We start from the raw sequence: 23,151 nt of genomic DNA, 5'->3' as shown, positions 1-23,151 counted from the left end.
ATACACTGGTGCAGTAAAATTGTGATAAAAAATCCACAGCTCAGATTTGGGGCTTTTTCTGGAAGTGCACTATCTGTGTATTGTGCCATATACGCTGGGAAAATCCCCAGATTTTGCTGTTTTCACCAAGGCCACAGTGAGGATGTGACAATTGAACTTAATGATCACAGACTATTTACAACAGGAGCTCACTGCGACAGATGCAAAATGCCAAATTTTAAAGTGAACAACAATTTATAGTGCATGAGAAAAGGGGTGCTGATTGGTTGACAAGTCAGCTCCGATCGGTCAAAATGCTGCCTTTGGGAATGCACCAGGGAGCTATTGTCCCACAAGCTTTCGTTTATTCAAAAGAGGTGCAATTTCTGGTCACACTCCTTTTGCCAGCAGAGAACAGATCACTGCATATGAATATATGTAGCTTCTAGCAAGCATAAGTGAACTACATTGCGAGTGCAACTGCGAAACTTAAATTGGTCGTTAGTTTAATTCTTAACACACTCAAGGCTGTTTAGCAAGTGCTGCTCTATTGCGGAATCATATTTAATGTCAGATATTATGTTCTGAGTTTTACAAGCATTGTTTGGATGCGTACAGTCAGTACTCTACTATTGCAAACAGCTGAAGGGATGTGCTGTTTGACATGATCTGCCAGTCACTGGGATATATGGCCTACGTACCTGGCATTGCACCAGCACTGAAATTCATATACCACATTGCGCATTTATGGGGTAGGCAGAATGTCTTTTTGGCTTGATGGCAACATCCTGTTCGTGGAAAACACTGTTCATGTTGCCACTGCAAGTAGTAGCATGAAACGGCAAGCTTCATCTGTTGCTCAAATCTATGAGATGCTTTACCCTTCCAGGGTCATTTGAGGTAGACTGGGTATTTTTCAGGTCTGAAAGTGGTGGCCTTAGGCCCATTCCTGAGTGTGCACAATACACAGTGTGAAATGATCTGACTGGGGTAGCCATTATCCCACAGGATAGCTTTGATACACCATTTTTCAGTATCAAGGCTCCATGGTGAGCAAATGGCCCCAGCCCTATTTATGAGATTGCCAATAAGGCCAATCTTGTAGCATGTGGAGCAGTAGGAATCCCAGCGTGTATATTGAACAGTGAAGTTAGGCTTATGGTAGACAGCAATAGGGAACCCATTAGTGGATTTCTCAACTAGCATGTTGAGAATTTGAGCACAGGATGAAGCGCATTAAGGTGTGCCTGGACATTCCACTTTGCTATCAGTAAATAGGCAAGTGTAGATGTCAGGCAGGGGTAAATGATTGGGCTCACAGTGATGTCTTTTCCATCGTGAAAGGGCCTGCTAACTCTCATTATCTAGGTGCACACAAGAATGCATGTGCCACAGTAGAAGTCAGCAGCTTAAGAGGAGGACAGGAAACTGCATATGACAGCAGTGTTGCATTGTTATTAGAACCAGTCAGTCCAGTGATTGACAGATAGTGTTGCTGGCAGATGACCCATAGCATTGCTCAATGTGTTGCTGTTCAATAGATGTTCCAGAGACTATGGCCTGAATTTTACCTTTGGTGGGTGCGTACAGTTGGCGGGCTGGGAAGCGGCCAGGAAACAGGCTGGCGATAGCGATCGGCCCCTGATCACGTTTTCATGTTGGCTGGCCAATCAATGGTCAGCCAGCGTGAAACACCCGCTGAAAAGCTCAGCGCTGCCAGGGTGAGGGTGGGCAACGGTGTCACTGCGGGCATGGGTGAGTGCTGCGAGAGAGCTCCCTGAAGGCAGACAGTTGCCTCAGGGTGCTGCAGACCTTCAAATGATTAAGGGTTTAAAAAGTTGCAAAAAAATGTCCATGCATCACAATCAAGCACCTGAAAATATACTTCATAAAAATGTTGTTCACAGTTATTTATTTTTATCTTATTTCATAATGGAGATTTCATCCCACCCTTGGATGAGGTTTGATGAAAAATGTAAAGACCGCCTGGCCGATTTGCCTGTCTGCCGGCCACGGAAAAATCTGAGACGGTTAATGGGCTTAATTGTTGCTGGGCACGCTTCAGTCTTTTGAGCGTGCCCACCAAGCGAAATATCGCACGAGTGCTCAATGGCATCGGGATGCTTGCCCGACATCATCTCAGGCGATTTTACGCCCAATCGGGTTGGGCACATGGCCACCTGTGGGACGTGAAATTCTGTCCTGTGAGCCAATCAGCAATTTTGGGGTTTAAGAACAGAAAATATCTCCAACAATCCCCATAGATGCTGCCTGACCAACTGCGAGAACCAGAATTAACATTTCAGGGCGGTGATCTGTCATCAGAATTAGGCAGTGTATGTTTTGCATTCGACATAAAACTTAAATTTATACGTAATTCTTTTATTCATTCACGGGATGTGGGCTGCGCTGGCTGGGCCAGCATTTTTATTGTCCATCCCTAGTTACCCTTGAGAAGGTGGTGGTGAGCTGCCTTCTTGAACCGCTGCAGTCCATGTGGTGTAGTTACACCCACGGTGCTGTTAAGGAGGGAGTTCCAGGATTTTGACCCAGCAACAGTGAAGGAGTGGCGATATATTACTAAGTCAGGATGGTGAGTGACCTGGACGGGAACTTCCAGGTGGTGGTGTTCCCATCTATTTGCTGCCCTTGTCCTTCTAGATGGTAGTGGTCATCTGTCTAAGGAGCCTTGGTGAATTCCAAGATACACATGGATAGCTAGCTGTTTCCTGGATTTGACCATTTTTAACCATTTCCGTATAAGTTTGCAATGTGGTTATAATTCATTATGCATTATTATGGATTAATGACATGGAATCAATAATTATAGTCTTAACTCATAGTCTCCAAAATTATACAAAACAAATCGCAAATATTCACCACCCAAATAAAATTACAACTAGAGATAGTACATTTGTATATGTACCAACAGGTGAAAGTTAATATGAAATAAACTCAGTAGAACCAAAAGTGTGAAATTATTCCTGTTGATAATTTAGTTGTGTTTGAGCATAAAACATTTTTGCTAAAGTTATCAACAGGAGGAACTCCCCAACCCTAGGCTAAAGAGATCAGTATGAATTAAATTGATTTAAGGAATGAGAGACACTAGAGAACGATTACAGTGTTGCAATCTAAACCTGGGTTCCAAAGTCTAATCTAAACCAACTTAAATGCTGTTCACATGTGTTTATAGTATCGTCTTTGCACTTTGATTAGATTAGATTCCTATTATAACCATTGTTATGTGACATTCAGCAAGATGGAAAAAGCATCCTTATATAATGAGTTTAACAAGTTTTACTTGACTTTTTTCCTCCACATAAACAATGTTGATTGATTTGGGCATGTGCTGTTCTGTTAGCCAATACCCATGGCATTCAGTGAGTTACTGATTACAAGTTTAGCACGTTGCATAACAGATCACGTGCAGGCTTTGTTGTCCTTGTGTTGGACAAATAGAACTCAAAGAATGACTAGCTTCTATAATGGACAGATGATGGGATTACTATTCCAGGGAGATAAGATCAAATAGGTTGAAGGGACTTCTTTATCTGGACCCATCTGTAATCTTGTACAACCCCTGAGGGACAATTGGGCAAAATAAAGTGAATTGACAACGGACAATCAGTGTCACATTTGCAGCATAACACACTGTTCCAGCTTATCACATTGTGATCATCCATTCTTGTAATAAGGAAGATTGTGTTACATCTAGAATAGGATCCCATTTTCTACATAATGTGACAGTCTCTAGGCACACTCAAAGCACAATAGAGTGAGGACTGCACAAACACAGTTTTATAAAAGTCACAGGGAGGAATCTAATGGGCTGTAACTTCCGAGATCCCCAGCATCGGATTGGGGGGGTACCACAAAGATGCACTGGGGACTCCCTTTTGGAACTTCCTCTGGGCAATTGTCCTGCACTGGGATCCATCCGAAGACCTAACTTCTGGGTAACTATTGCAAAGATCCAGACTGAACCTCCCCACCCCCACAGGACTCTCCCCACACCCCCAACCCCCAATGGAACTCCCCCACCCCCTGACTAACCACCTCCCACGATATTCCTTCCCACCCACATCCCCTCTCAGGCCCAGACTCTCACTCCCACACCTGGTCTAGGCCCAACCTGACACCCACCCCGCTCACGAAACAGCCCCCACCCTCCCGGCCCGAACAATGCCTCCCCCTCACCCCCAACCAACATGACTTGACTCCCTCAGACATCCCCCCTGGCCTGACCTGGCCCCCCACCCTCCCCATCGCAGGCCCGACCCAAAACCTACACCCCCTCCTGAGGTCTGACTGCACCCACCCCTGGAGGTCTGGTCCCCCCGCCCTCCCCACTGAGGACCGACACCCCCCACCACCCTCCTCTCCAAGGTCTCCAAGCCCACTCCCTCCAACCTCCCCCCACACCCCCGAGATTCAAACCCTCCCCACTAAGGTCCGACCTCCTCCCCACTGTGGTCCAATCCCCTCCCACTGAGGACTGACCCCCCCCCACCAAGGTCTGATACCACCCCCCCTCACCGAGGTCCAGCTCCACACCCCCTCCCCGCCGACCTCTAATCCCCAAAGCCCACATAACCTATCTTAGACACTTACCTTCTCCCAGGCCTGTCAAGGACCTTTAAAGTTCAATGGGACCTTTAACTTATCTGGTTTACGGCAGCTACTGCTGTAAAAAAGGGGACATGTCCTCCTTCACTTCGACAGTCCTTGGGGATGTGCTGCACTGCCTGGATCTTGCCCAGCGTGAGTCAGAACGTCGGGCAAGATGGGCTCGGAAGAAAATATCACATAATTAATTGTCACACCGAGGAACTTACAGTCCAATGTCTCCCACAGCTGCATTTTTCTGGAGGCAATTCAGACACAGAGGGCATCATTTCATTCTCCCATGTCTGCCCAGTTAAGTCCGGGCAGCAAGGCTTGCAGCAGATGCCAGCAGTGGGTGGGGGCTGCTACCTTGCAGCTTTCTAGGCAGTCTCTCATTCAAAGGCATGCAGGGCCGGGGTTGCCTGCAGAGAACCACCCTCCCCTGCCCTTTCTTTGAACCCCCTCCCCATGACCTCTATCCTGCCCTTGCTTACCTTTCTCCAGGGATCTAACGACGAACCCTGAAGACCCCAGTGCATTATCGGCAGCAGCCACCGACTCCAGTGGCACAGCCAGTGATGGAGAGCTGTCGGCCTCTGATTGGCCTGCAAGGTTAGAGTTAAACCCATTTTGTTTGGGTAGAGCAGTGGAAACTTTACTCTGAATCAAGTTTTGATACATACCGGATGCTGGCACTTGGGTTTTGATTTTAACTGGCTCACCAGGCAGAGACCAGGTGAGGGGGCAGTTAAAAATGGGACTGGGAGTGACAGGTGGGGGAGTGATGGGCAGGGTGGTGGTGAGGAGTTTATTCACTGTTTTGCTGCCTGATTTCGCTGACTATAATTTTAAATAGCAGGTGGCAAGGACACCCACCCTAAACGAGTGGAGTCTTTCTTAAGTATCTTTCACCTCCGATGTCATCACTGGGGCCTGATCTGCTTTATTTTAAAAGCTGAGGCCTGAGCTGTGGAGTGGTCCCAACTTTCCTATCAAACTGGGAACAGCAGCTAAGATCAGGGGAGGCCCAGCAAGTTGCCTTTAAAATTCTATTCGGTTCCATGTAGGAAGTCTTGGGCCTCCCCATCTCCCTGGACTACAATCCCCTGCCAAACCCCAACAATTCGCTGACATGTCCCAGGGGGTGTTTGCCTGGGTCCCTGATGCCAGATTCCTACTACCTGCTTTTAAAAGCCAGGCAGTTGCTTTCCACAGATTTCACAGCTGTTTTGGGCGGGAAGTACGAAAGCAACAAGCTAATGAGGCCCTCCTGAGTCTGCCTGCCTGTCCCGAGCACATCACTTGCTTCGTTGCAAATCGGAAAGTTTTCCATTCTCCAACACTGATTTTCCTCAATTTGATGAGAACTTTTTTTTTTAAAAAAAGGATACTGAATACAATTATTTCAAAAGGAAATTTATGCCAAGTGACTAGAATGACATAGGACACTGCATTTAGACCAATGCCCTTGTTACTCCTGTACATGCTCTCTAACATTCTTGGGTCTGTAACTGATGCATGAAGCCCACAACTTTCAAGTCTAACCAAATAAAGTGAAGAGAAGTGGCAGCATAGCAACAAATCAATGCATTAGGAATTCACAGATTATATTAAATACAGAACAAACCCTGCCATCTATTTATCTATGTTGATCAGTGTATTTCCTTGAACCTCTTACACACGGCAGAAACTTTCATTATAATGCTATGCATCTTGGCAATAATAAAGAAAAGCCCTACATTTCACAATTAGAGCTGTTTATCAAACATAAAACTATTTATGCTGGAGGAGGGGGGGTGGTGGTAGTGGTGGATCACTGAAGAAAAAGTTGAGCAACTATTTTGAAAAGCTCAAATGTTAAGCAGAGATTTTCTGATAATGCTAATGGCTCTGTTGTCTTTGACTGTTAAAACTGGGTCGGAGTAATGGCAAGACGACAAACTAGACAGACAGTAACACTTCAAGTACCTGGGTGCAAATTGGAATATATTCATCAAGCATGTCCTGAAGGAGGTCGTCAAGGTCTGCCATATCATCAAAGTTAAGGTGCATCCTGGGAGGTTCTATGTATCTGCCAGCAAATTCGTGGCCATTGTTCTGTAGATCAGACCTGGAAATCCCATCGCCCAAACTGCCACTTGACTGAGAGCCCAAAGGAGTGGGCCTGAGTGGAATCGGCAATTTGCTGCCTTTTGGGCTCGAAACTGGCCTGTATTCAACATTCTTCACTAAGTTAAGTACAAAGTCCAGCTTTTGGCTGTGCAACAAAGGGTAGGTTGCTTGGCCATCAGAAAAATCTGATTTGGGACTTTTGTCATCTTTGGCACTTTTTTCTACTTGTGCCACTTCTCTGATGGGTGCAGAAGGCTCCACTACAGCACCAAGAGATTCGACGGAAGAGGCTGGAGACATTTTATCCAGAGAGTCAGCATAGACAGAAGTCCTAGACTCACACTGCCCAATGGACACAGTCTCGTGTATGACTGGCATTGTGACTCCTTCCTCAGCAGTTATACTGCCCACCACATTACTTCCACACCTGATGGACGGATCACCAGAAACAGTCTTTGCTAACTTCCGGGGTACTCTACAAACTGCCTCGTAATCTGCATCAGTCACACGCAAGGCTGAACAGCTGCGACACTTCCGGGATTTGTAGCTTGAGGTCTCTGAAGTCTGGCAGCTGTGAGTTTCCATGGCCTCCTCCCCTTGTTCAGTCCATGATTCAAATCCGGAATAGACAAAGTCATCCTGAAGCAGTGCATGGTACCGAACATCAGGTAGATTGGAGCCATCTGCCACGATGTCCTCCCCCTTGCTGTCATTGCTTGGCTCCTCATTATTTTTACGAAAGAGACTAGCTATACAGTGCTTGATACGATCCTTCTCTACAAGCAGCTTCTGCAAACGCTCAATAGATAGTGCCTCAATTCTTGCAATAACTGTGTCAAACCTGTAGATACGGTCTAACATGAAAGCACATTTGCTACAAGCAAACTCTGCTTTCCCATCTCGGGATACCTCTTTGCCCAGTATGTGGGATAGGATAACCTGTAGGTTCAGTTTGGAAGCTGTGTGAAAGATCCATCGTCGCTGGTTACCACACAGCTCCCGGGCACAGATTCTACAAACCTCCTTCATTTTCCAGCATGGAGTTGACTGCATTAAAAACGATAAAATGCACAAGGTCAACCAGCCATCATGTTAAAATGTAAATAGAAATGTCACAACGTTGGTCAATCCTATTTGTGGGCTTTGACCTTTCACCTTGGCTTCTCAATAATAATTAAAAAGTCAATGGTTTAGAACAAGAGAAAGTAATGTTTCAACACCTAAGATTCAAATAACTAGGCCAGCAGGAAGTCAACCTATAATCACTGCTTGTAATCAAAGCACTGAAATTACGCAAGCTCCTTTCCAGTATGGCTGGGTTTGATGCTGTTGCCAGCCATTCATTTCGGTTAATGATTCCCTATCTGCCGCCAATTCAGATAAATAACGGTTCAGGCGCTATCTAGACGATTTCAGGGTGTAGCACAGCCGTGCCACCACACATCTCGATGCAAAATTCGCGGTTTAAAAAATTATCTTCCATAAACATAAATACTCTGCAATAAATTAACAATTAAAATCAATACATCATATAATTCATTGATCCGGGTTTTCTTTGTCTCCAGTTTAAACGCATTCCTCATTAAATGCAATTACAGGTGAATCAAAAAGCGGGCGGTGGTTCGGACTGTGTTCCACCTCCATTCTCCAAAGGATTTGAATTCAGAGATTATGTCGATGGGCAAAGCCAGCAAGTGTCATTGTGATCTATAAAAATTCCTGGGGTCGCTGAATGAACACCAATCCGCTTTGTTCTTGATACATTTCTAGAATATCTTCTTGCCGAAGAAAATACTGCATACGGTACGAGAATACCGCTTCATTTGCTCCGGAGCCTTCGGCCAGAGGAAGAACCATGTCACACCGTCATCATCGTCTTGTCTGCTGTTCCCAGTCAGTGGTGGAGAAGAGGGCAATTTAATATCAGACTGGAGGTACCGCCCATTGAGTATCAAACAAAGCAGCAGTTGACGAGTAGCGGGGCAGGCTGCAGGAGATTCTCTATAAAACTGATTAAATCACGTCCCGCTTTTTGGGTTTTCCGGATACAATGTCACCAGGACGGGAAACCGCTGTTCGCAACTATCTAACCCGGCAGTGATGTGGCAACACAGTGTTCAGTGTTCCAGGGATCTGGGTCAAACCATCCGCTACTTAGGGGAGGACCCGTTACACTCAACACCTCTTAAGCTCACTGTAGAGTCATATACTGCGCTGCCATTTGCAACAAAATAACCTGTAACACGTTAAAATGCAATTCCAGGAGGTATCCTGCTGGAATAAGAGCTCCGAACAGCCTGATAGGAAACCACCTATCTTCATGCGCACCAGTCCGGATTGTGGTACGGTGCTCTTCCCGGTAGCGTGACTGCGATGAACATATCTTTCTCCAGAGATAAAAACAAAAAAACTGCGGATGCTGGAAATCCAAAACAAAAACAGAATTACCTGGAAAAACTCAGCAGGTCTGGCAGCATCAACTCTTTTCTTCTCCGCCGATGCTGCCAGACCTGCTGAGTTTTTCCAGATAATTCTTTTTGTTTTGGATATCTTTCTCCAGCTCGGTTTCCCACAGAACCTGGCACCGTCGGCCAATGCAGGAGACTGCAGCACCGGCTCCGGGTCCCCTACTCTCCGGCAGAGGGACACTTTGCAAAAGAAATACTTCACGTAGAAATTTGTTCCCGCTTATCGTGAATAAGAGGCCGAATATTGTAAAACAAAAGAACGTTTCGACAACAACGTCTTGTGTTCGTCTTTAATAGTAACGTTGTGCGCATTGTCGGAAACTCCCCATCGATGGAGGGTGCAGTCCCTTTAAAAATACAACTGAGCTGTTTTGCACCCTCAAAACATCAGTTTACAATGAAAGGCCTAGTGTCTCCGCCTGTTTTCAGCGAAGAGGTTCAAATCCGAACAGAACGACGTCAAGATATCATTCAATAATCCACAAAAATGTCATTACATAATTTTTAAGTTACAAATACTGTTGCGACCTTTAAATTTGTGATGCTAAGCAAAAAGATAATGCTTGCATTTATTATAGCGCCTTTCAGGACCTCAGGATCTCAAAGTATTTAGCAGCCAAAAGTACATTTGAAATGTAGTTACTGGTGTAAGAGAAATGCACCAGTCAATTTGCACAGGGCAAAATCTCACCAACAGTAATAAGATAAATAACCAGATAATTGGTGGTATTGGTTGAGGGATAAATATTGGCCAGGAAATCACCTCTTCTGATTGGAATAAGGATGATCAGAAATAAGAGCAAGAGTAGACCATTTAGCCCATCAAGTCTGCACCACCATTCAATAAGGTCATGGCTGATCTGATTGGGCCTTAACTCCACTTTCCTGCCTGCCTCCCCAACCCAAAAAAACCCTTGACTCCCTTGTAATGCTATGTAATTTTTAAAATGTCCACATGAGAGGGACTTCAGATGGGGCCTCAGAATAAGTCTCATTTGAAAGCAACAATCCTAACAGTGCAACACTAAAGTGATACTTAAGGCCACTTTTCACAACCGAGGTGGGTAGCTCGAGCTGGGAAATTTCCTAACTCGCTAAACCTACCTTGGTAGAAAGGCAGCCCAAATGTCACAATGTCTGATCTCGGAGAGGGGGTGGAGAAGCGGGTATGAGAGTTGGGTGCACTGACCCCAGAAGCAGAGCGTAGGCAAGTGCAGATGTGGGTTAGTTAGAAGGTCCCCTTTGATTCTCCGGGACTTCATTCCAGTTATTAGAGGCTATTAGGCTCTCACCCTTCACACCCACTGAACCTCACCCACTTTCCATGCCACCTTCATGCCTTCCATGTCAACATATGCCCCCCACCCATACCCCATAGGCCCTCATACCTTCCATGCCATATTATGGACTTCCATGACCATTCTTTCAGTTTACTCTTATTATATGGCTCATTGGTTCTGTGCAAAGGCAAGTGTGGAACTGCTCACAAATCTTTTGAAAATAAAACTGCTGTTCCCACAATCCTATAAAAGTGTCAATCAGACAGGTAATTAAAATTTCAATAACAGACGCTTCAAACACTTTACACCTCTTAATGTGCAAATTAACATTGAGACATTGACAAAAGTGATCAAAGAAAGAACTTATTATAACCATAGAACCATAGAAAAGTTACAGCACAGAAAGAGGCCATTCAGCCCAATGTGTCTGGGCTGGCCAAAAAAGAATTTTTAAAAAAAAACTAGCAACCTCATAAATATGCCAATCAATCAAAGCCAACCTTTCTCCCCAGTTTCTGTCTTCAAATCGTTACAGTGAGTTAAAAAGCCCTTTTCAAAATGCAAATATGGACAGACAATATGGCATCCTTCTGTGTTAGTTCAAACCTTGTCATACTCATATCTCTACGGTTAACATTTCAACTCTGATTTGACTTCTCCTGAAGAGTTATATTGGATTCGAAATGCTAACCCTGTTTGTCCGTGCAGATGCAGCCAGACCTGCTGAGTTTTTCCAGCATTTTCTGTTTTATTTCAGATTCCCAGCATCCGCAATATTTTGTTTTTATTATGATATCTCTAGAGCTGTCTATGAAGAGTCATTAAAATGAAAATAACTCCTCTAGGGTTTTCCATTTTACCCTCTAAAAAGGTGTGAAAACCCCTTGACTTCTTAAAGAAGGGGAGACAGACAGGGATTTCAAAGGACCACAATGTAATTAACTCCTGAAACAATGGCTCCTTGAAAATTAACATTTTTATTTGTTGAACTGTACAAAAGAAGCCATCTTGACTAGCAAAGTGTGAGACAATAGCAGCATATAGCTCTCAGCTGAAACAGTCAAGAACTCTCAAGAAGAACTCTGAGAGACATTAGGGGGTTGTTTCTCTGCTACTGGGAGTCAAATTGGCTAGTTAAACCATTTAATATGGTTGTATTCAAGAAGTTAGCTCACCACCACCTTCTCAAGGGCAAATAAGGATGCAATAAATGCTGGCCAGCATCCCCACATCCTGTGAATGAATTTAAAAAAAACTCAGTGGGGACAGCATTAGGAAAGATGCTCTTAGTTTGATTAGCCTCTTAACAACTAGGCCAACAAGTTACAACTAATTGGGTACTCTTTGCACTGCATGCATAAAGCAGCTATTCAAATAAAACAGATCTTGAAAGCACCTTCAGGAAACATCAGGACTCCTTTTGGCAACAAGATACAGAACAAGGAATTGTGCTGATAGCAATAGCTAGCTCACTTTGACATTGACATTGTTGCATTGAAGCTGAATGGAATGGCACAACTGTTGGAAGATGGCAATGGCCATGCATATGAACATATGAATTAAGAGCGGGAATAGGCCATGATTTGTGATTCTTAATATTAGTGCAAAGTTGTCTAACAACAGATGTTGGCCATGAGACTGAAACAAGCATAATGATGCTACCATCATGAGTGACTTTGAACCAAGTGAAGAAGAGGTGAAGGAGTAGTTTCATGTTGATTTAGATAACGTGATCATTTAATGCCATCAGCAGATAAATTGATTATAATGGGAGATTTCAATATATTTGTTGGTAGAAATGCCAGTAGCTGAAAAGATAAGTACCAGCTTGGCTTAATGATAGTATCCTCACCTCCAAGTCCCTCCTCTGCACAATGGATTTAGCTCGTGAGCTAGCCTGTGGGCTCTGTGCGATATTAAAGGAGTGTTGTATGCTCAAATGTTTTTCGAATGAAATGTCAAACTAATATACAGGCTCAGATCCTATGGCACAATTCACAGTGTCCTGCCCAATATTTGTTCTTCAATTAACGTCAATAAAAATAGATAACTGCTTGCGGAATTTTGCTATATGGGATTGCATGCTGTGTTTACCTACTTAACATCAGTGACTACACTTCAAAAGTAATCAATCTCTCTCTTCCCCCAATTTTTAAAAATTAATATTCTCAATTTAATACCTTACGTAAACATAGGACTGAATCTTCGGATAGGCGAGCGGAGGCGAGGCCTGCTTACTGAGGCGTAAAATGACGTGTGGTGATGTTGGGCATGCGTCACGATGTCACTGCGTGTCATTCAGACTTTCAGTTCAGCGGGCACGCACCCAAGCCGGCTGCGCGCCCACCGAACTGTCAAAGGCCTATTCAGGCCATTTAACTCACAATTAAAATAATTTATGGTGAAGTGCCCAGGCAGTCTTCACATTTTTCAACCTCATCCATGGGCGTGAGGTTTCATGAATAATTTTAAATTTTGACAAAAATTTTTATTTAAATTAATGCACATGTCCCAGCTCATGTGACAGTTTCACATGAGGAGACATGTCATAAAAATTTTCTTGTCACGTTAATAAACTTTTTGGATTTAAAACTAATCACCCACTTCTGTGCCTCTGGAGATTTTTGCGCGCATGCGCGAAAGAGCACTCTCCTGATTCAGGGAACCCGCCCAACCACCCCAACCCCGCCCGCACAGGGAGTGCACAGCCTTAATTGGCCCGCCCATGTAAAGTGGTGGTGCAGACCCAATCGGGTCCACACCCACTTGTGCCAGCTCCCACTTCACCCGCCCAACAGGCAGAAAATTCTACCCTTAGGCAAGATTCCTCATAACTGAATTCCTGTTTAATGGAAATTGATGACAACAAAAATTGTTGAAACTGAGATCTTTCCCAAGCAAGCAGTTTTTTCATAGCTCTAGACAAGTGGAGGGTATTCCATCATGCTCCTTGTATATGGTGGACAGGCTTTGGGGGAGTCAGGAGGTGAGTTACTCGCCGGAGGATTCCTAGCCTCTGACCTTGGATAAGGTGCCACACAAAATGTTAATACACAAGATAATGGCTCATGAAGTTGGGGTAATTATATTTTTGATAGATTGGTTAATGGGCAGGAAGCAAAAAGTAGGGATAAACAGGCAGGCTTTGACTAATGGAGTGCCGCAAGCAACAGTGCTGGTGCCTCAACTATTTACAACCTATATTGATTACTTGGATGAAGAGATGGAGAGTAATGAATCAAAGTTTGCTGATGATAAAAAGCTAGGTGAGAATGTAAGCTTTGAGTTCTTTGAGACTGCAAAAAGATTTGGATAGCTTAGGTGAGTGGGCAACAAGGTGGCAGATGGAGTATCATGTGGGAAAGTTTGATGTTATGCAGGAAGGCAGTAAGAATAGAAAAGGATTTTTTTTAAAGGTGTACTTAAATGTTGTTCAGAGGGACTCAGGTGTACTCATACAATGAACAAAGCAAGTTAACATGCAGGTACGGCAATTAGGAAGGCAAATGGCATGTTGGTCTTTACTGCAAGGAGATTGGAGTACAAGAATAAGGAAGATTTGCGACAATTGTACAGGGCTTTGGTGAGACCACACCTGGAGTATTGTGCGCAGTTTTGGTCTCCATATTCAAGGAAGAATATACTTGCCTTGGAGGCAGTGCAGTGAAAGTTCACTAGGTTGGTTCCTGAGAAGAGAGGGTTGTCCTATGATTAGAGGCTGAGTAAAGTGGGCCTATACTGTCTGGAGATTAGAATGCAAGGTGATCTCATTGAAACATTCAAGATTATGAAGGGGCTTGACAGGGTAGACATAGAGGTTATTTCAAATAAAAACAGAAAATGCTTGAAAAACTCAGTAGGTCTGGCAGCATGTGTGGGGAGAGAAACAGAGTTAATGTTTCGAGTCCGTATGACTCTTCTTAAGAGTTGAAGAGAGGTTTTATGCTGTTGAAGAAAGTGAGTAGAGCAGGTGGAGCAAAATAGAAGGTCAGGGAAAGGTGGGAGCTCAGGAGAGATTTGACAGAGATGTCATGGACACAAGACAAAGGTAATGGTAATGATAGCATTAAAGTCTAAGGCAGAATGTGTTAATAGTGGTATAAAGGTCAGGGAGAAGAATGCATTAATAGCAGAACAATGGTCAGCGCTCTCTGAAAGCAAAACATAAGAAAAGTTACAGATTGGCCCTTGTGGGAGTAGGAGGTTGGAAAAAAAATATCAAAATGGAAGACAGAGTTCATGGTCTGAAGTTGTTGAACTCAATGTGAAGTCCAGATGTAAAATATAAATTGGAAGATGAGATGCTGTTCCTCCAGTTTGCATTGGGCTTCACTGGAACATTACAGCAGACTGAGGAATGTGAACATGAGTGCATGATAGTGAATTGAAATGGCAAGCGACAGGAAGGACTGCGTCATGCTTGCAGAAATGCTGTTTTGGAAGGTAGCATCATCAGGACAGATGCGATGGAGGCAGAGAAACTGGGAGAATGGAATGGATTCCTTGGAGGAAGCCAGATGTGAAGAGGCGTAGCTGAGGTAGCTGTGGGAGTTGTTGGACTTGTAATGAATATTGGTAGATGGTCTATTACCGGAAATGGAGACAGAGAAATCAAGATAGGGAAAGGAAGGGAAGTGTCAGAGATGGATTATGTGAAGGTGAAAGAGGGGTGGAAACAGAGGTTGTTTCCCCTGGCTGGGGAATGTACAACACAAGTCCATAGGATATGGATTCACTCATTTAAGACTGAGATGAGGGAAAATTTCTTCACTCAAAGATTTGAATCTTTGGAATTCCTTACCCCAGAGAGTTATGTATGCTCCATCATTGAGTACGTTCAAAGCAGAGAGAGATAGATTTTTTGTCTCATGGGATATGGGGCTGGGCAGGAAAATGTAGGGCAGAAGATTAGCCATGATCTTATTGAATGGCTAAGCAGGTTCAAGGAGCTATATGGTCCACTCTTGCTCCTACTTCTTATATTCAGTCAATAGCTAGTTAATATTGATGAATAATGTAAACCACAAATTGAACATCATTTTGAAAAAAGGCACTAGATTCACCATGAAGGCACCATTCAACTCTTGCCTATGGTCTCAAAAATGGCCAAAATGTTATACATGGGTTCTTACGCACTGTAGTTCATTCTGTTATTACATGTGGAAATGCAGCAGCCATTTTGCAATCAGAAAGCCCTCACAAAGAACAGAAATCACTGACATGGTGAGCTCCTGACTATAAGCTTACTGCCAAGAAGGACCGACCAGTGCAGACAGAATATCGAGGGTAGAGCAGTATGATCCTGCGGAATCAGGAGAGCCTGCAGGGGACGTTAAAGATGCTGAGGATCCTGAAGATCAGACTGCATGTCCGACTGAAGGCCTCAGTTAAGATCGGGGCGTTTAGCAGGTGAGTGTTGAGGGACAGACTAGAAAGTAAGAAGGCAGCTACATCATACTAAAAGTGGCAGCTTTGGAAAAGAGATTTCAGACTGTGTATTTTTGTACCAAACTTTGATAAGGAACCCAATATGTGAAGGAGTACTGCATTCTGCCAGATGACACATTAAACCAAGCATCCATCTATCTTGGTCAATGCACAGGATAAATTTCCTTCTCTTCTGCAAATAGTGCCATGGGACATTTTTCATACGTATACCACTAGAAGAGAGACAGGAGCTTTGTTCATGTCTCCTTCAATGCTCTCACTCACTTCTCCAGTACCACTCTATCCAATTCAGAGTCACAGGAAGTCAGAGCCTATCCCAACAGGCAATGGGCACTAGGCAGGGTACACCCAGGACAGGACACCAGTCCATCACAGGGCACACACTCACACGAGGGGGCAATTTATCACAGCCAATCCACCTAACCAGCACGTCTTTGGACAGTGGGAGGAAACCAGAGCACCCAGCAGAAACCCACATAGACATGGGCGAATATGCATACTGCACATAGGCAGACACCAAAAGTCAGTGTTGAACCTGGGTCTCTGGAGCTGTGAGACAGCAGTGCTAACCACTGTGCCACCGTGCCAGCCCTCCTTCAATGCTACACTTTAAAAAAACATATGTCAGCTAAGGGTCCTTTATTGAAATTCAGTGCTAAAGCACAATCTGAAAGCTTTTTCCAAAGTTCCATCTATTTGTATGAGGTAGTGGCTTTCTACTCTATCTCTCTGCACTTACCTGCTGTAGGCCATGGTCTTAGCTGAGGCCATGGTGGGGAGATACACACCAATCTTCAGAGTATTTCTGCTCTTTGAAAGGTCTCTCGCTGGCTCGTCAAGGATTTCAGTGACATCCCTGCTGTGGTATCACTAATATTCTGCTCGTACTGGTGGGTCCTTCTTGGTGGCAGGCATCTACTAGCAGCATGGCATGCATTTGTTCTGTTAATGACCCCCAAGGCAGGGAAATGGATCTGGATTGGGATCAATTTGGAGAGACAGATAAAAGTTCTGCTGGAACTTAGTCCCCAAAAGGAGGAGAAAGTTCAGCTAATATTTGGAGTAGCAGACTGCAGCATAGGGGGATGTATGGTCAAAACAGTAATGCAAATCAAAGTTTTGAAACATTACAATTATAAAACAAACCCAAGAAGTTTTAGGTCTGATTCTTCTTTCTCAGCTGAACTCGCTGATCTCAATCATAGGAACAGAAGGGTCAGGTGGGATTAACATGTTGAAGCACTACAATGAGAGGAAACCTGGCTATATTTAAATTCTTAATGCCTTGCCAAGAAATTTGAGTGCTACAATGATGGCTGTCACTACATAACTCCACATACAATGATGTGTATCTTCATCAGACACCTGTTTAATAACGGATCCATTAACTGAGGGAAATTGCAAGCAGTTTTGTGAAAAGAGGCTCCCTTTTTAAACCTATAATCTGTAAACTGTTGACTCATTAAATAAAGCCCAAAGTCCCAATATGATACATTGGTTACAACTTGTGGAAGCAAACAGACATCACACAGGCAAAATTTCATCATATATGTGCGTGTTAGCTTGACTTGATGGTAGCAAATCTTAACTCAAGTAATTTAGGTTTATATTTCATAGCAGTACTGAGAAATTGCTGTATTGTCAAAATTGCTTGTTGTCAGGTGAGATGTTAAACCAAGGAAGAACAGGATATTCTTCAAGAGTCCTATCCAACAATCATCCCAGAACCAATGCCACCAAACATTACCTGTTCTTTTTTCATTTGCTGATTGTTGAGAAGCATTTAAGTAGTAGCATGTTCAAATGAATATTCTAACAGTCCTCACATATGCTCAGGTCATTGAAGAGTGAATAAGATACATTTAATGCTGCATTTAATTATTTTACTGTTTCCATACAGAAAATTTATGTGAATGAACTTGCATGCCCAGGGTGTCCCAAACCATGCATGAATTGTTCTAAAGTTGCTCACTATTGTTATGCAGATAAACATGGTAGTTGTGCATGAGGCAAAATAACTGGTTAATCTGGTTTGCATGGTGTTGGTTGATGAATAAATGTTGGGACAAATGTTGGGATAATTCCCAACTCTTCTTCAAAATGTGTCATAGGATTTTTTGCAGCCACCTGAAAAAGCAGACAGTCCCATGATTTAATGTCTCGTTTGAAATGCAGCATCCATCAGAAACACAACATTCCCTCAGTCTAGATGATGTGCTCAGTGCCTGAAACAGAAACTTAAACCTAGAACTTCCTAACAGAGGCAAGAGAACTACCACTGATCCAAAAGTTTACATTTTATTAATGAATAGAGTGAATCCCTTTAATTTGCCACTCTGTACAAATTGATTTAAAAATAATTTCTGCTTAGAACTGCAGTAAAGGAATTAGACAAGTGTTATGTTCATGTGAGGATTATTTTGATGAGATGAGTGACTCAAATTCAGTTTGTCTCAAATGCTTTCTTATGTGATGCAAACAAAGCTGTTTTACTGCACACCATATATAGTTGGTGCTGTAAACGATGTCAGAATCAGATTACACACACTTTCAGAAGCCACCTGGATGAACTCAGTAATTAAGAACAAGGAGGATTAAATAATGTAGAGTTACGGAGCTCAGCAGAGATAATATTAAATCTGGCATCATCAGTGCCAGTGAACACTATCAACTCCAGGGGAGGTGTGAATACAGTGAAACTGGTAAAGTGGAACAAAAACAAGGCACTCAGTCACTGACATGGAACACTTGATATAAAGGAATTCACACCTACCTGCATTTCCTGTTGGGTCCACAATTTTTCTCTGCCCAATTCATCTTGCAAATCCTAGCAACACAGAGAAAACTGATTGTTTACTGTGGGGCAGGGCATGCCATTATGCAGCCACTCGGGGTAATTCCCCAGAAATTCTCCATTTTGCACTTGGCCCAGGAGTGCAGGCGACAGAATTTCTGCCTCTAACTCATACGTGCTTTAACCTTGCAGTGGCCTACCTTGTACTTGGTTCTCCCTGTCAGTGGCATTCTCAAATGAAAACAGTACATTCTCCAGTGTTTCAAATTCAAAGACCCACATTGCATTGGTCAGAACAAATATGTTCCCAGAAAGAAAAAAAAGTGATACTCCCAAATGTAGACGGCCACCACGCCATCCCCCATCCCCTCCCAGATATCAATGTAAACAGAGAGTAGGATAGGGCATAAAAGAGTCAGATACCGAGAGCCTAAGAAATTATTGCAGGAAGCCTCAAAGGGCATGGAAAATTCAGGAATAACATTGAAAGGAAATAAGGAGAGTAAAGAAAGGGCATAAAAAACATCAGCAAGTAAAAATCAAAGAAATCCCAGATGTTTTATAAAATACATAAACAACAAGAGAATAAGGAAAGAGAGACGACAAGGGAGCAAAAAAGAAAGTTGTTTATGGAGGCATAATTCTTAATGACTACTTTGCATCTAAAGATGCAGACATTGTAACTAAAGAGTGTGAAATACTGTATAGTACAAGGGTCTAGCATCTTTGAAAGTAGATAAATAACCAGGATCAGATGAAATGCATCCCAGACTGCTAAGAGAAGCAAGGGAGGAAATAACGTCTATGGCCACAGCCATGTTGCTGGAGGACTGCTAACATTGTGCTATTGTTTAAAAAGGAAGGAATGGATAGACCAAGTGATTACAGGTCAGTCAGCTTAACCTCAGTAGACAAATTATTGGAAATATTTCTGAGAGACAGTATATATTTATATATAATATATATATATATAAAATAATTTAGAAAGGCACAAATTAATCAAGACAGTCAGCACTGATGTGTTAAGGAAAGGTTTTGTCTGGCTAACTTGATTGAGTTTTTTGAGGAAGTAACAAGCAGGGTCAATGAGGAAATGTGTAGTCTATGTGGAGTTTAGCAAGACTTTTGACAAAGTCCCATGTGGCAGACTGGTCAGAAAAAAGTAAGAGCCCATGGATTCAAGGGCAAACAGAAAGTTGGCTCAGTAGCAGAAAGCAAATGGTAAAATTGGGTGTTTTGTGGCTGGAAATCTTCCAGTGGGGTCCTGCAGGGCTCAATACCCAATCCCTTGCTTTTCGTATTATGTATTAATGATTTAGATTTATAGGGCAGGATTAAGTCATTTTCAGATGATACAAAAATTGATTGTCTAGTTGATAGTGAGGAAGAAAGCTGTAGATTGCAGCAAGTATCAATAGACTGGACAGATAGGCAGAAAAGTGGCAAATGGTATTCCATCTAGAGAAGTGTGAGGTAATACTTTTCAGTAGGGCAAACAAGGTGAGGGAATAAATAATAAGTGATAGGATACAAAGAAGTGTAGAGGGACAGAGGGACCTTGGAGTATCTGATAGACAAAACACATGAAGATAGCAGATGTTACAGGTGGGGTACAGTGGTGGGATAACTTTCATCTTTTTCTTTACCTCTCGACTGACTGCAACCAGATATATTTTCAGAAGGAGTGTTTTAAACCTTTTGAGTATTATGACTTTAAAGAGTAGGCATGAACAGGCTTTCGGGTACATTTAAATCAACAGAAAGGATAAACATTTATTTACACAACACCTGAAAATTAAACACAATGAAACATCAACTCCCTCAAACACACAGACACACAAGAAAAGATGAGTTCTAGAGATGAGACATGCACTTAGATTACTAACAGGTTAACAAGAAACAAGTCACCTGTTCTTAAACGGTCTTTTAAGATGAAAAGTATTGCAGGCCTGAAGGATTCTTTCTTTATTCTTTGAAGACAAATGGAGTTAGAAGTTTCTGGGTTTTCATACAAATTGTGGCTGAATTTCTGCAGAGAATAAGTATATTCTTGCAGGTGAAAACAAATTAGCCCCTTTCTGCCTGAGATGACTGTCTTTTAGAGGGTGGGTTATTTTCTCCTCTGCTGCTGGTCCTCTGTGCTACAGGTCCCAGAATTGTCCACCGAATGGATTGGAGCCGAGGTGATTGGGAGGGGTGGAAGTGGGAGGTATATGGGATGATTCATATCCCATCAACATAGCTCACTAAAAGCCCTTATTTGACATTCCATCCTCATGGTGCCGACAGGTCTGGTAGCCATTGTCTTTTGAATCTCTTCTATTGAAATGGCAAAGGGCAGTCAATTTGCACCTAGAAAACCTATTTGCATTTTTAAGTAACTTCCTAGTAATTTTATTTCTCTGCCCAGAAACCATAAACAGAAGTCACTTGACTTTCTGGAAACCACTTTGGGAGTGTACAATGTCCATTACTCCAGGTTGCTAAGTTCAGTGCCCAATTATCTTTACAGGCATGATGTGACCATCACATCTCCCCAAGAAAAAGGGAGAAAATGAAGTTCCATTGTATTTCATTTTTTATGTTACATCACACAGAATAAAAAAAAAGGCAAAACACAATAGTAACCATTCATACACAGTCATTCATGTATATTCCTTAAAGTCATGGTCATTAACCTTCTACAACTTGTTATATTCACTAGTATTAGATTCTGGTGAGCCCCAAATCTGTTACAGACGGGGAGAGATGGTGGGATAACTTTTCCTCATTTTTCCTCACCTTGCAGCTGACTGCAACAAGATGTATTTTGAGAAGGAGTGTTTTAAACCCTTTGAGTGTTGTAACTTTAAAGAACAAGCTTTCTGGTAAATTTAAATCAAAAGAAAGGATAAATGTTTATTTACATGTGACATAGGACAGGTAAATATGGTGGTTAAGGAGACATATGGGATACTTTCCTTTGGTAGCCAAGACATAGAAATAAGAGCAGGGAGGTTATGCTAAAACTGTATGAAGCACTAGTTTGGTCATAGCTAGATTACTGTGTACGGTTCTGGTCACTACTTTAGAAGAAGGATGTGATTTACTAGAGATGGTGCAGAGGAGGTTTATGAGGATGTTGCCAGGAATGGAGAATTTTAGCTGAGGATAGGCTGTGGTTGTTTTCTTGGAACAAGGGAGGTTGAGGGGAGATTCAATTGAGATGTACAAAATTTTGTGGAGCTTAGATAGTGTGGTTAGGAAGAATCTATTTCCGTAAGCAGAGGGGTCAATAACCAGAGGACATAGATTTTAAAAACATAGCAGAAAGATTGGTGGGGTGTTGAGGAGAATGTTTTTCACCCAGAGGATGGTGGGGTTCTGGAACTAAATGCCTGAAAGGGTGGTAGAGGCAGAAACCCTCATTGCATTTAAAATAAAATACTTGGATATGCACTTGAAGTGCCGTAACCTACAGGGTTTCTTCTGAATTGCTGCTGGATTAGCTGGCCTCTTGTGCTGTGGTGCTAAATATACAGAGCCAGCTCTATGCATCTATACATATTGAGCTTTGTGGAAGCTTTCTGCATTGGCATCCACCAAGCTTATGGAGAATTGTGCCAAATAATAACAATAAAAAAAAATCAGGTTGAGCAGAGCACATGGAGGTTGTTATTGCGTCATCATCTGAGAAAGGGTATCAGACTGCTGCAGTTTCCCTGTACTGAAACCCCTGTGTGTAACTGCCACCAGTTTTCAGCCTGCTACTGTACAGCATAACAAACGGAGCCGAGTTACCCATCTGATGGGGAGAGAATGTCTCACTTCATCCAAGAGTGGCTGGTCTTGGAGAAGCTTGTAACTGGAACTGATGTGCCCTATTCCACGTGGAACTGGCAAAGTAATGAGAAACAGAGCAAAACTAAACGATGAGACATAATAAAAGAAATCCTGCACATGTTTTTCCTGATTGTTACCACAAAATGTAGTGAACATCCGACAACAAAGACACTGAGTAACATTTTACATGATTATTCTCAACTGGCACTTCCTGTCATAAGTTTAAGGAGAGGTTTATTGAGCAATGCATTGTAGATCTGGTAACATAGAAATTATCATGTCATTTACTCCATTAGTGCATCTATCATAGAGCTCTGCCTAATGGGAAGGCAAAGCAAAAACTGAAGCTTGGAGATTAGCATATTCTATTCATGAAGGCAAGTGGGGTAGTTTTTGATTTTGTGCGATAGTCACTTCAATGGCAATAAAGAAGGTTGGGAAAATATAAAACAGAGCTGCCAACTCACCTGTTTTACACTCTCACACAAAGTCAAGATGTACCTCAATTGTCTGTATCAAGCTGATGCAGGCCCAGATTCCAGTGAGGATGATAACAAGTGACTGCAACAGGACACAGATACACTAGCAGGCATGTGGCAGGTGGAATTCAATTCAAAGAAGTGTGAAGTGATGCATTTTG

General features: G+C 42.8%; 1 protein-coding gene across 20 annotated transcripts in view; it reads right to left on the bottom strand.

Moving 5' to 3' along the window:
• The window catches only part of LOC121289280 (phosphodiesterase 4D interacting protein), a 288,682-nt gene that overhangs the window by 176,567 nt on the left and 88,964 nt on the right, over positions 1 to 23,151 (bottom strand). For 19 of the 20 annotated variants that reach the window (XR_005945527.1, XM_041208553.1, XM_041208557.1 and 16 more), the window contains exon 1: positions 6,556 to 8,981. Coding sequence is in view for 19 of the 20 variants with exons in the window: in XM_041208553.1 (XP_041064487.1) it covers positions 6,556 to 7,752 (1,197 nt within the window). In the remaining variant the exon portion in view is untranslated. Of the gene's footprint in view, positions 1 to 6,555; positions 8,982 to 18,668; positions 18,723 to 23,151 lie in introns of those variants that run through there. The other variant, XM_041208572.1, reaches the window with a different exon arrangement.

The sequence above is a fragment of the Carcharodon carcharias genome, chromosome 16, assembly GCF_017639515.1.
Source record: "Carcharodon carcharias isolate sCarCar2 chromosome 16, sCarCar2.pri, whole genome shotgun sequence".
Classification (NCBI taxonomy): Eukaryota; Metazoa; Chordata; class Chondrichthyes; order Lamniformes; family Lamnidae; genus Carcharodon; species Carcharodon carcharias.
Note: the sequence above shows the minus strand (reverse complement) of the source record. Positions and strands in the feature narration are given on the sequence as shown.